At 40.9% G+C, this 14635-nt stretch overlaps 1 protein-coding gene across 5 annotated transcripts in view; it reads left to right on the top strand.

The window, feature by feature from the left end:
• Window positions 1-4400: 4400 nt before the first annotated feature.
• The window catches only part of ephb3b (eph receptor B3b), a 58361-nt gene continuing 48126 nt past the window's right edge, over window positions 4401-14635 (top strand). For all 5 annotated transcript variants that reach the window (XM_076874389.1, XM_076874388.1, XM_012922095.3 and 2 more), the window contains exon 1: window positions 4401-5118. In XM_076874389.1, the coding sequence (XP_076730504.1) occupies window positions 5055-5118 (64 nt within the window). In that variant the 5' untranslated portion in view covers window positions 4401-5054. The remainder of the gene's footprint in view (window positions 5119-14635) is intronic.

Here is a 14635-nt window from a genome sequence, read left to right as displayed (position 1 = left end):
AAAAAGGTGCCGATTTACAGACACAAGGATCTGGAACTGGTATCGAATGTGTGTTTGTCCTGGTGTGTGCAGAAGAGTGTGGATGATGGTGGTCTTCGGGGAGTTCAGTTGGGACTATGTTTGTGATCCTGTGTTAAGTGCTGGGTCAGTGGTGAAGGCCTGGAGGATTAGACCCCCACCCTCAAAACTCTTGTGAACAGCCCTACAGTCTCCTACACACACACACACACACACACACACACACACACACACACACACACACACACACACACACACACATACACACACACACAACTCCTCTCTTCCTGGATTCCAGCTTTGAGCTTTTGTGAGATTCTCCAGAGCCACCAACACTACCAAGTCCTCCTCCTCCACCAGTACTACCAGTACACTTTGGCTGTTCACACACACATACATCAAAAGACACTCTAACATAACCAACAGCTCACCATTCCCCTAATATTGCCGGAGTAAAGCGATCCTCTCACACTCACATCGCATTAGTGCTGCTATTAGACCAGACCCAGACATAAGAGCTACAGTGTGTGTGTGTGTGTGTGTGTAGTGTGTGTCTGCATTAGTTTTATACATGCTAGAGGGGTGACCGTGCGTGTTTGTGCTTGCACCCATGCGTGTGATTTGTGAAGGAAGTTCATTGTGTATAATAAAAGGTCTTTTTTGCAATGCTTATGTGCATCTGTGCAGAGCTGCTTTAAAACAGAAAGTAGAGACACTGTTACCCTGGCACAAGATGAGTGGGAGGAAGGATGGATGAGGTTAGTGAGGGTCTGGCGAGGGCTCAGTAGGTGTAAGCTTGAGAAATTTCCATATGGCAGTAAAATGTCTGCCACTTTACTTACTGAGTTTCTAATGTGTGCCAGGTGCTGTTGTGACGCTCCCAGGACTTAGTGGACTGTTTCCTTCTTTGTTTGTGGAGAGTATGTCTGTATATGTATTTGTTTGAGGTTATATTTGGGAAGATAATGGACATGAAATTTCCCACTCGTGGGACTAATAAAGGTATCTTATCTTATCTTATCTTAACAATTTCATTTCAAAGAGGCAACATTGAAAAACTGCGAAGTATCCTGCTATTATCCTGTCCTCAGTATATATATACATATATATATATACATATCATAATAATAATATGGTAAATGGCCAGTATTTATATAGCGCTTTACTTAGTCCCTATGGACCCCAAAGCGCTTTACACTACATTCAGTCATCCACCCATTCACACACTGGTGATGGCAAGCTACATTGTAGCCACAGCTGCCCTGGGGCGCACTGACAGAGGCGAGGCTGCCGGACACTGGCGCCACCGGGCCCTCTGACCACCACCAGTAGGCAACGGGTGAAGTGTATATATATATATATATACATATATTAATGTGGAAAAAAACACCCCCTCCTCCAAAGTCTGTTGGTTTATATCAAGACTATATTTATGGTTTGACACATTTATCTTTATCTTTTTACATTGCCAAACACGAGGGTTCTCTAATACTTGCCCTGGCACTCTTTTGCTTATCGTAGACCACGATTTGTGCTCTGTGATCTTCAGAAAGAGAGAAAATCAACAGTGAAAAGTAGTACTTGTAAAATTCTTTAAAAATAAATGCAGCTAAACATTCATAATTTTGAAGTTATAGTTATGTTTTTCTTTCCTTTACAAAGTTGATCCTCATTTCCTGCAAAGAGAAGTTAGAAGCACATAAAAGTAACAAAGGTGGTAGTCATGAACTTGTGTGCTTCAAGTTGCCCATTAATAGCGAGCAGGCAGGAGAGTCTGGGCTTCAGTGGCTTTTGGTAATGAAAAGTCTTCTTTGAAGCCACCGCAGATCCTTCTACCCACGTTGCTAAACTTGTAAAATGATTTTCCTTTCAAATGGACTATGTCATTGTGAGGTATACAGGAATTCTTATTGGAAATGGACAAATTTTGTGTCAGTGAGCCCTAACCCATAACATAGGGAACTTTAAATGCCAAAGAAATTTTACTGCACAGAAATATGGAATATTTTCTTGCAAAAGTAAGTCTGACAGTACATGCTGGTTTAAAATTAACTTTCATATAGAGAGCATGAAGAGCATTTATTTTGCGTTGTGTGGATGTGTGGATCCCTATATGCTGAGTTGCTGTGTTACCAAAAGAGGAGAAACAAAAAATTATTAATAACTATCTGAAGGAAATATTGCAAAAGTCTCATATAGAGCTTTATTACTGTCTTACACGGAGTAAATGTAAGAGAGTATTCATACATAAATCCAACCCCTTTGTGAACTTTTTGTATTCTCATATAAACAACGTTTTTCTCATAATTCCTGAAAAAAAAAACCCTGAAAAACTGAAAATCAAAATTAAAAAAGTTAAACTTTAATTCAGTTTTACATGTTAGAACAATTCATTGAATAAATTATACATTAAAAACAAAATTACATTAAACAACAAAAGTAAAAGAGTGCTATGCTAACAGTGGTGTAAACTGCTGTTGTTTAGGTTTACAAGCTAAAGTTAAATTTTGAGAAAATGTCTAACTTCTAATTTCACAGAATATTGCATAATGATAAATGCTTAATTACCAAATAATTAAAATAAAATGTATTAGCTTTTAATGTATTCAACTGCTTGTTGATGACAACAGCAAACTTAAATTCCACAAATTCCAAAATATGTGGAAAATTAAGTCTTTAAATAAATAAATATACAAATAAATAGCAACAATCCCATCGACGCTGGCGACCTAACACACGCAGGAAAACATTGTCTCATCTGTCTGACTGCAGTTCTCAGGATATGGCAGACAATCGCTTTACAACTCTACACTAATGATGACAAACCCCTCATTTAGCTTCACTTTGGCTTCATTGTGTAGCAGCAAAAGCGCTATTAGTTCCGAGTAGAATAAACCAGTGTAAGCAAGATCACTCTCTTATCTCCAAAGACACGAGAGAAAACAGCGTGGTAACAACACTGTAGTTACGCTATTTAATCGCCCACTACATAACTGTTCAGTGGAGAACATTCTCTAACATCTCTTGCATCATATAATTATTACTAAGCATAAAATAACAAACAAGACACAGTTTTACTCACCTCTAAAGTAAGTACCAGTTTCCTATAATTAATCAATAAATCACAGTTTTTGTGCAAATGACCAAATGGCTATTTCCGTTAATTCAAAGTGCTGTAATGACCCCTAAAACTGACAAATGGGGCATAAAGGAAATCATTTCCCTGTGAGATAAAAAGCGATCTCACTTCCGAGTGGAACGTAAACTTATTTCAAACCCCTCTGTTTACTGGTGTTTGAAAATAAAACAACATGGTAGCAGCATGACAGAACGGCTGTAGATTCAGGGAGGTTGAGGAGAAAGGCTGGAAAAGCCCGCTCGTGACAGATGCCCTCTGCTTAACTTATCCAGGGGAGAGGAAAAGTAAATAGTAGCTCCGTGGTCCCGAAGGAAACAAAAACCGCTGCTGGCAACATTTTGCCCGACCAATTGACTTAAATGTCTCATTGAATTATAAACACAGAGAAGCGATTTACATACGGGGGCTGTTCAATGTTCAGCTCAAGTTAAGGGCTTCGTTTCTTTATAAGTTTTTCCATTTTTGTTATTATTTTAAATCTCAAAGAAAAGTCCGACGTTTCCTAAATCGAAAATTGGAGAAAAACTTTTATCACCTTTCCGACTTGAATATAATCACTAAATCGCTTTTTATTTATGTGTGTACTCTTTCAAATAAAAACCAAGATGTAATGTCCAAGGCACCGAATTTGAAAACAGGCGAGGTCCTTTTTAATATATCTGAGAAAAAACAGTTAAAGTCCGACGGAAATTCCCCGGAATGCTTAAGTGCTCTGGAGTCAAATAATTGAGGAGAAAGAAGTTTTAATCAGACCCTATTCATCGAAACGGAAGCGACCCGCAAGGGGGCGCTGTGTGTCCATGCTTTTACATGCGCTCTAAGCCAAGTCAGTGACCCGCTGCAGAAAAAAGTAAACTAGAATTAAAAAAAACCCCATCAAGTTAACAAAGCTGCCATTGTATAGGACTGTTGAAGCTTCTTATAGGTAGTCACTACACAGTTAAACATCTGGCAGAGAAGCAGAGAAACCGTCTCCTGTGTTTGCTTTATTGTGGATGTGGCACAAACAAAGGCTGCTCCGGAGATAAGTGCAGAAAAATGTAGCGATGCATTCTTATTTGGAGCAGACACAGATTTTTATTTTAGAATAAATGTGGAAAGTAAATGATTGTCATGGTACAGTTTTTCAGTGCAGCTGCTTCAGCCGTAACCCCTCCTCTTGGTCCCCCCCCCCCCCCCCCCCCAGGTCTCTCTCTCGCTCGCTCGCTCGCTCGCTCTCTCTCCTCTCCTTATTCATCCACCGCCTTGTGCTTCATTCCAGTGCACAAGCCGAGCGAAACAAGACGGTTTACGCGGCAGCCAAAGCCGATAAATTCGCTCAGGGAATAAATATCTATAAACCGCGGCTCTCTCCTTATAGGAATACCACTTGACGCACGTGAGCGTGCACGTATGGGACTATACAGCATGATCCTGACAGCACTGCCGCTATCTCTGCCTCTGCTCTGACTATAGAGAAAGTGCTTGGATCTCTCGGAGAAGGTTGGCATTTCCATTTTTTCTTTCTTTTTTGTTACCGAGTATCATCCAAACGCTGCTGGAAATATTCTCCGGATGGTGACCACGGGCTGGACTACCTGTTTTCAGTGCATTCGCTCAATGCGAGGGGAAGGGACCGTGAGACTTGCGCCTGTTGTCTTTTCCCTGGTTTAATAAGGCACTTTGGAAATCACTGAAAAGGGGAGAAGGGTTGAAATATTTTATATCAAAGGCGATATTTGATTTGAACTCTCACCTCTATGTGTTTTGGTGAATGGAGGTAACTCTGGTCCTGGAGGTTTGACACAGCGGGGACCGGGACGGGACTGGGTGCGTGGAGCGTCGGATCACCCAGGATTGTATTCCTTCCTCACTCTCTCTGCCGTGGGTCTATTTACATGTCCGACCTGACCGCTTTATGACAATGGATTACTTTCTGCTTTTATGCAGCCTCTTGCTGCCTGTGGTGTCTGCCGTGGAAGGTAAGAAATTTTAACTGTTCTAGAGGTTTCATGTTGCAGCTTTCCTGAAGCCTAATATTTCTCCACACCAAGCGAGTCCGCACCCGTGCCTCTTAAAGGCTGGGCACTGCACCCTAAAGCTCATGTAGCCGTACCCAAAAAATGATGATTCCATTTCTACCCCCCGAATTAATTTCATTTTGGAAGTGACCAGCCGTGGCTGATTTCGTTCTTTCTTTTTTAAGCATCTCTAATGAAATTACTGACTTTACAGGATTCAATTGTTGCGCGTCCACGAAAGCTCATCCATTTCAATGATCGTTGTGTATTCTTTTTTGGAGCACAGGATTGTGAGGGCTGCCAGTGCTTTCTTTGTCATTTAAGGACATTAGCTCCACACTGTATCTCACTGGGGAGTCGCGGCTTTCCCCCCACGCACACACACACAGCACTTTCCCCAGGTCAACTGCGTGCATTTTAAGGGATTGCTTCGGTGTGTGGCCTTCTGACATCTGGACTATGCGTATATTTATGTGCCCTTCAAAAGAAGGCGAGGGGATTGAATCATAACCCACATTTTGAATATTTTTTTTTATTAATCTGAAATATCTGAAACGCGACGTGTGATTTGGTAAAGTCATTTTTATAACTGATGAGTTGTCTCTTCTCTCATCTGTACAGTAATTATTATTTTAGTTTTATCAGATGTTTTTATTTTATTTATTGTTTTTTATTAACGTGATATGAATTTGGTAATCCTCAGTTATATATTTTTATCAGTTTCCTCTGACAGCTCATCTGTCTTAGCTCTGTGTGGATGTTTGCAGTGCGTAAAATCAATGAGAAATTCCATCTGTCGTTTTTCCCAGCGATGTAAACGACTGCCCCGCTCTTCTATTACGTCTTCCCCGTACTTTGTTTCACTCTGCGATGTTTGGGAATTTAAAAAAATGGACTAGTCGAAATAAGGTTGAAAGAGGCCTAAAGCTTGAGAGTATGAATGTCGGAGCCCAGGCGAGGCTCCCGGTTGGCTTGTGATGCCAGTAGGAAAGTAGGACAGTGGGCCACTGGCTCAGCAAACGCGTCTCGATCTCAGCTTATTTCTCCACCTGTCCACATAACGTCTGAAGTTTTTGTTTTTTCACTCTCAGAAACTGAGAAAAGGTTGTTGCTGATGGATATTTTTTCCCCAAGGTACATTTTACTTTCTGCCGATTTGTCACCGATTGTTTGAAATACAAGTGGCGCACCAGATTTACACTATGAATAAACTAGCCTGCTGTAGATACACAGGGCCTTTGATTTAAAAAAAAAACTGACAGCAGGCTGCACGGAAAAAAGAGTTTAATTTTTTTTATTTATTTATTTAACTGCAGTGGAAAGTCGCTTTGTCTGCTAAGCTAATACAAACACAAATTATTCTAAATGAAGATTGTTTTACAGCCTCTGAGATGGCTCTCAATCCATGTTGTCCGCAATTTAAGAAATTCTTATATCCCACACTTTCTTAAACTCTTCACAACCAATTATTCTGATTTCCACGTAGTAATATTTGCTCGGTCAGGACCTAGAGTCAAAACTCAGTTAATAAGAGTGACTTTAGTAACACTATGGTTACCGGTTAAGATGTATTTTGTTTGGTTTTATTCATTTATTTAATTAATTCTACACAAAAGAAGACCAAAGTAGGCTGTGATTTTTTAAAAAAAAAGAAATATTTTCAATGAAAATCTTTTATTAGAATAATCAAATTCTAATATCTATTTCCAAATCTTTAAAAAAGTCCCAAATATCTTTTTTTTTCTTCTTCTAAGGAACCTTGAATGCCACTTAGTGGCCCCTGTACCTCACCGGACCCCAGTGAGGAACCACTGACTTAAAACATATGGCTTTGAATGGATGGGTGGATTCCTGTCGTGCAAAAGTTGTGGGGTAAAGAGGTAGACACCGCGAGTGAGCCGGGAAAGGGAGACAGAGTGAGAGAGGGCTTGGCCTTAACAAAAGCAGAAAGTTTTCCTTCGCACTGCTTGAAGTTGATGTATTTTGTTAGAACAATCTATTCCCTACCTAAGTGATGCCATAAACTCTGCTCTACTGACCTGGCTGGGGGTTTACCTAAGCTTGTAATACAGCCGGATGATTTATGGCTGCTAGGACTTCTTTCTGGGATATATGGGTTTATGGCGAGTTAGGGAGCAACAAGCGGCCCGGTGGGGGGACGTTTGCCCAGGCTCACTGTGCGCCTCTCCGGTCCCGGGGTCACACTGCCCGCGGAAAAGGCTGTTAATTATTTCATGTTTTCTTTTTGACCCTTTGGTTTTACATTTGATATTTTAAAAAGCCATGTAGGATAAAAGTCACTCCCAAGGTCTTCAACAGTATAAATTCAGTTTATTTGTAATCGTGTAATTATGGGACAGTTAAACCCAGGGTTTCTGAGTTCTCCGTGGCAACATCAGCGCAAAACATTAATTTGACTCCTCATTCAGCATACCTCATTTAACTGATTGGGTGTTTGATGTGGCGCACATCAGGCACGTAAAAGCATGACGGTTGTTTTCTTGCTGGATTTGATACTTTTGGTAATTTTCTTAATGTGGCTGTACACGAAACCTTAACATAAGAGTTGTTTATGCTATTGAATTTTATGTAATCTTTGTTATGGGTTGGACTACTCAGATGGGTTAAGTGTCTTAATTGTATCTCAGTTAAATAAGAGATGAAACCATTAACCTGTGTTTATGTCGGGGTTGATTGATGCCCTGGCGTTTTGGGTCGTCCTCGGCGGATGCTACCGTGGCCTTGAACTTTGGGGTGCTTAGCAGTGTGCTGAGGAGACAAATTGCGTCGATAATTGTGCTATTTAGTGCGCAGATGTTTTGGGAGAACGAAGGCACAAAAAAGTATGAACGGGCTTCCTGGTGATATTCGGGACAGGCAAAACACCCCGCTAATACTGTACAAGTGTCTTAAGAGCAGGCCAGATTTTTTCTTATTCTTTCTTATTATATTTTTCTCTAAACTCAAACACTGGACCCACTGGAACTAAATTTTTACTCAATTTAAACCGTTTTGTATTGTTAGCTGAAGCCACATAAACAGCGACAGAGAGTTCCCCAGTCTTTTTTTTTCTATTTATGGCTGTGTGTTTCGACGACTGATTACGCACAAGCAAGGGCTTTGTAGCGCACATGTTTATGTTTTTATGTGGGTGAGATCACACCTCCACGGGAGCTTTCCTGTGCCTGTTTGCAGTTGGCACATTTCTCATCAAACTCTCTCCCGTGATTTATTCTCGCTCTTTTTTTCCAGCAGGGGAGTCCCCCTAGTCCTCATAAACATTTTTTATGTATATATATATTTAATTATCATTTCCAGGTGGTGATTAATATATTAACAACGCATGCATAAAAAATATGCGTAAACTCTGTCCACACTGTAAACGCTCGAGTCTTATCGAACTTGATTTCTTTCTCCTCCTTTGGTCATGTGACTGCTTGATTGATATTTCTCACTTTACCCGTGTACAGATTTCAGGTGACCACATCTTGCTGAAACGCAACTAACCTTCGTAATAAAGAGAGTAATTGGGCCATTCTGGCCGGGACCAGCTGTCCCAAGGCCTACATACACCGGGCTTTATTTAAGGGCGCAGGGTCAGTCTGTGTGGCCTGAGCGGGACTCCCAGTGAAGCAGCTAAGTCAAACTTTTCCTCCGGAGCTCGTCTACATAACATTCAAAAGCAAATTTACTGAACAAATCTGTTTAAGGTCACTATTGAAGTAACAAAAGGATATATTAGTGACCCTATGGTGCCTATCACAGAGACCATTGAAGGGCTAAGTGGATGTGGCGCTAAAGAGGCGTGAAAGTGAATTTGCAAAATAAGAGCGTCAGTTCTGCTAATCAATCATTCTACAAGGGGACACGATCTATCTATCTTAATGCGATTATGAAAGATATATAAGATGAATAAAACACAGACGCACAGATGGACACCCTCAACACAGGGAATGCGTAAAGTCTCCATTAATGCGGTCTTATTGATCTAGCCATTCGCCATTGCTCAGCCTTTCAAAACCACAGATTCAGATTTGATTCGGAACACTGGCTAAAGGTAATAAACAACGCATAAGGATAATTGTCGATATGTCCTGAATCAATTGGCCCGATGAAGGAAGACTGTATGTTGTGAAATATACTCCAAAATGCAATTCAAATAGTACCAGTGCTATTGCTACTACTATTAGTACTAATAATAATAATTATAATTTATTATATATAAGTATACATTAAATATATAATTTATTATTATTGTTATTGTAATCTATCTATCTATCTATCTATCTATCTATCTATCTATCTATCTATCTATCTATCTATCTATCTATCTATCTATCTATCTATCTATCTATCTATCTATCTATTATTTTGGGGCTCTGTCTCTCATTGGTAATGTTCTCTTCAGAATTGCATGCTGCACGGCATGATGATCTCATCCTATTTACATTTTTTTAATGTTTTGAACAAGAAACAAAAGAAATGATAAAGTCATAAGAGGCAGTTGTGCCAGTCAATCAGCCAACAGGGATCCCAGACCGTCTGCAGGTCGTATGCTAGGCTGGAGCCGCGTTGAACAGATGCATTCTGACATAGGTTCAGGCGCTTGGGAAGAAATGGCGCGTGGATGACGACATGTAGGGAGTTGGGATATGATGGTACAGGGGAGCAGTCTGGTGGTTTTCAGGGTGTGGGGTTGGATTTGGATCAGCAACCCAGAGGGCAACAGAGCTGACAGACTTTACAGATGCAGCGGGCCTGCAGGAGCACTCATGCACACCGAAGGACGGTTCATGGCTCTGACGGCGGCATGGAAAGATTCACCGAGCTGGAATTTCACATGCAGACAAGCGGCAGCCATGTCAGGCCTGCATGAGCCTTCATACACCAGGAAGTGAATGAACGAGGATTACTAGTCAAAATAAGGCAGCAAGGATGCAAATAGGGATATAGTCAAAACAGGATATTTTTTTCTGAGGAACTACAGTGAAGAACAATTAATGAATATGAACCTCAATGTGACACATCAGAGTGTGACCAAGTAAATTTTCCTATGTTTGCTTAGGGCTTTAGAACATGGAGGCAGGCAGCAGCTTAGCTTCAGCTTCAACAAAACTTTACCATTTCAGACATATAAGTAAAACAATTACAGAAATATAATAGTTTCTCTAGGTTGTGACTACTTTGCCTTAAAATATAGTTACAATAATCCCACTAAGCAGTGTTTATCATATCAGCGACTATGTTTATATCCACCTCAGATTCACCAAATATTTATATTGGACATGTACACGGCACTGTTAATGAATGACAGTGCCATTAGTCGAGTTTATATAACATTCTTGTGATTACAAGAATGTTATATAGACACATGCACTATTAAGTGAAGTAAAGCACGTAAAATATTTTACCGCACAGAAACCATGACGAATATAATCACACGAATAAACGGCGTGTATGATGTTTAACTGGGTTTATCCTTCTCACATTACTGCCGTGAGGACTTGTTGTTACGTTAATGTAAACAAGCACTTGTAAGTATTCAGAATTGATGGTAGTTTTACAAGAGGTTGTTCCAGATCTTTTTTTTATGCCAAACAAAATGTGTGCGCACAGTTTTTGTGTATGGATTTCCTTGCATATGGCACTGTGTGCGCAGTCTTTCCTGGTCTCCAACAGAGTGGCCTTGTGGGATGGCAGGTCTTTGACACTCAGTGTGGAGAGCAAGCAGGGGAGGGTGAATGTGTCTGGGCCAGCCCACCACACAGACACACTGCTGCTGTCTATATTTAGCCAAGCAGAACACGAGAGAAAGGAAAAGAGACACACACAGACACAGGGAACGAAAAGGAGAGCAAGGAGAGATTTTTCACTTATGGGCGAGGGGCAAGATGGGCTGTTGATCTAAGCGAGAGGAGTGTATTTGGGAGATTACAGGGGTTGGGGAGGGTCTGTGTGTGCACTGCTGGAGGTACAGTTTGTCCATGTGTGCAGTCTCAACTAACTTTTTTGTTTTTTAAGAAATGTTTTGACTGCATTGAGAGATGGAGGCACTCAAGCTCAATGTCCAGCAATGCTGATATTTTTTTGAATGAGAACCTAGTTTTTAAAAACAACTGTCAAACATTAAAAATAAGATCTCTACTATATTTATATTATTTCAAACTTTTATATAACCTGATGACTTTTGTCCTGCAAACTCCCTGCATATTAACCCTTTAATGTGTAAGCTGATGGTTGATTCATTGGTTCAGTTTTAAATATATAAAACTAAAGCGCCAAATCACAACAACAGTTTTCTCAAGGTGCTTTGACTCTGCAGCAGTACAGAGAAAACCCTATAAATCAGATGAGGAAGCACATGAGTGGGATATTCCCCCCGCTGTGTTTAACTGACTTATGATAATGACTTGAATACTGTTAGAAAAACGTTAACTTAATAATAATAATGGCTTTCTGAGATGACATTTTATAGGCTCTGTCTGCTACTCAAATGACCATGTGTCAGAATGTTCATATTATAGGTGAGTTAGTATCTGCTGTGCTTTCCACCCACGCTCAGCCCACATTGTGTGATCCCTATCGAGAGGTCATGAGGGGGTCTTTTTGTATGATTTTGATGTGGGGCTCTCTGCCTAAGGCTAGTCTTGTTCAGTAGCTGAACAATCAAAGCCCAGAGCTTGTCCTATTCCAGTGGGGAAAACAAAGTATATCATAAAAGAGGATGTGCATATTTGTAAAGAAACTTTGGCAACTTTTCTAAGGCTCACATGTAAAAACTCACAAGCAGAGCAGATTTAGGGCACAGTGGGTGACTGATGTGTGCATGACTCCATTTTGTCCCATATGGCTAATCTGTAGATTAGTGGTGTTTGCATTTAAGACTCAGTCTGCTTATGAGAGACGACAAATAGTAAACATGAAAAGCTAACGTGCCTCTTGCCTCTCAGAGAGTCGAAAAAGACCGGGTCAGCGGGAGGTTTGAAAGGTGGAGTTTAAAGGAGCGGACTTCTCCTCGCAGCAGTTTGATCCACCTCAGGGCATCCTCCTACCATTTCTTTACGAGCTACAGGCTCTTGTAACAAATTTTTGCCAATGGAGCAGAAAAGAGATCTTTGATATTTGTCTTTGAAAATGGCTAGTTACATCTGTCGGGAGAGTGGACACAGCTGTAAAACAGCGTGCCTTCAGGGGGAATAAAGGCCACATTACCTGGTTTCAGCCTTTGCTGGCCTTGTTAAATGTAAGAAGGAAACAGAGATGCAGGAAGCGGGGAGGGAGATTTCTTTGTTGAGTTTAACCATAGCTGGGTGGTTAATGGTAAGACATTTTGTGGCAGACAGCCTAGCTCCAGGCCCTTATTCCTTTTCAAGAGCAGGGAAACAGCTTTTGCTAATTTTCAAATAGCCATCCTGAGCAAGCCTATGTGTGATGATAGGCACTGCTTCAAAGGAACAGCTGTAGTCAGAACTGATGTGATGGGCTCAAATGTCCACTGTAATTAACCATAATGCATGTGTGAGAACAGGAGTGTATATTTTACTTGGTAAGAGGTCTGCGCAGGAGTGCTCCTGCTCACACTGAGTACAGTGTTGCAGTAGAACTCTATTACAACTTATTGTGCCCCACTTCTCATCCTGGGTGTCAAAAACACTAACCGCCCACACTTCATCTACACTTCAGAAGACCCAGGAAGACTCCCCACCTCTATTAAATATTTCTCCCCTTTTTTTCTCTTGTCTTCTGGAGAATGGCGGCGGGTTTAACTAGACCCCTGCTCTCTTATCAACAGCTCATCCAATTCACTCTGAACATCTTAAACACGCTCTCCAGCACGGCTCGCACAGGGTGGGTGAAACCAACACATTTGGGTGACAGAAGCAGCAATAACATGTGACCCGATGTCCATATTTTTACATAATCTCCACAGTTCCACACTGCAGCTTCCCTTCAGACACTGCCGGCTGTGGGGAGCATTTACTTAACCTCGGCTCACAGTGAAACAGAGTTTCAGTGACACCGTGACTTTTATGTTCCAAGTGAGTGCAATATTTAGAGGACGCTGAAGAAAAGGTAAAAAAAAAAGCCACAACGACTGTTATAAAAGTAAACGTTTCATGAGGGCAATCTTACAAATGTAGAGGCGTCACTTTTGGCGTGTTGTTACTCAGATTGCCCTAACACCTGCCCATTTGGTAGAAGTGTAGATCACATATGGCTATAAAGTGATGTTTGTTGCTGAACCAGAGGCCACCCTGTGGTTTTGATATCAGCTTCAGTCATCTCACAAAGTTGGTGTTTCACTGTTAAAGAAACTTGTTTATTCCGGTTTCTTTTTTTCTCACAGTAAGACGAGCTTAATTGGTTTAATCTTGTATTGCACACAGGAACTGATTTCATTGCATCCACGTATTATCTGTGAGTAAGTCCTGCAAACTGATATCACTGCAAAATCAAATGGAGATGAAAGTTGAAATATGCCATACAATGAGTACAACATATAGAGGATGCTGAAGCAAATGTAAAATAAATAAAAAAATAAAAGAATCAAACGAACAAACAAGCCTCAGTGACTGTTATAAAAATAAACATTTCAGGGCAATCTTGCAAATGTGGAGGTGTCGCTGCTGCCATGTTGTTACTGAGATTGTCCTAACACCTCTGCACTTGGTAGAAGTGTAGATGACATAGAGCTATAAACGATGCTTGTTGCTGTGGATGTGGCATAAGAAGGAAACAGAGGCCACCCTGTGGCTTTGATATCAGCTTCACTCATCTCACAAAGCTGGTGTTTCACTGTTAGAAGAAAGTTTATTTCTAAGTTTGCTAATTTGGGACAATTTTAAACACTTTTCTGTGTCTTTGTACCACCGTGCCTGTTTGTCATGGTGCTTGCCGACTGTGACTTTAAAAGGGATTTGACAAGTGCTGTGAAACACTAATTGCAATGAGCCAGATGAAAGCACCACACAATATAGGCTGACCCCCTCCCTCTGTGCCAAGTCAGGCCATAAACAGCTTCCCCTTCCCCTCTTACACCTTATGGAAATCCCTTGTGACCTTTCTCTCTCTCTCTCACACACACACACACACATTGAAAACACGAGCGGTGACAGTTTCTTAATCACGCGGCTGGACACACATGTGCACATAAATCCCACAAAATCTTGATCCTTACGCCTGCTTCTTAGGGTCAGAGCCCACATCTACATTCATTCACTCCTGTGCTAATGAATCAATCGAGTGGCTCCATTCATTTCATTTCTGTCAGACCCAATCGATCAGCCTCTTTCTTCCTGTCCTAACAGAGCAGCGGGGGACCTCAGAGATTGAGGGGAGTAAAAAAAAGGGTCTGCTTGAAACATCCAGACAGTTGAAAGACTCCTCATTTCTTTTTCTCTTTCGTTTCCTAGAAATGTAGTTTGAGAGCGTTCAGCTGTGTATGTACTTTATGTATGTGAACTAAATTAAAGAGAAG

Source organism: Maylandia zebra, linkage group LG15 (genome assembly GCF_041146795.1).
Source record: "Maylandia zebra isolate NMK-2024a linkage group LG15, Mzebra_GT3a, whole genome shotgun sequence".
Taxonomy (NCBI): domain Eukaryota; kingdom Metazoa; phylum Chordata; class Actinopteri; order Cichliformes; family Cichlidae; genus Maylandia; species Maylandia zebra.
The sequence above is the reverse complement of the archived record's forward strand: the minus strand, read 5'-3'. Positions and strand labels throughout refer to the sequence as shown.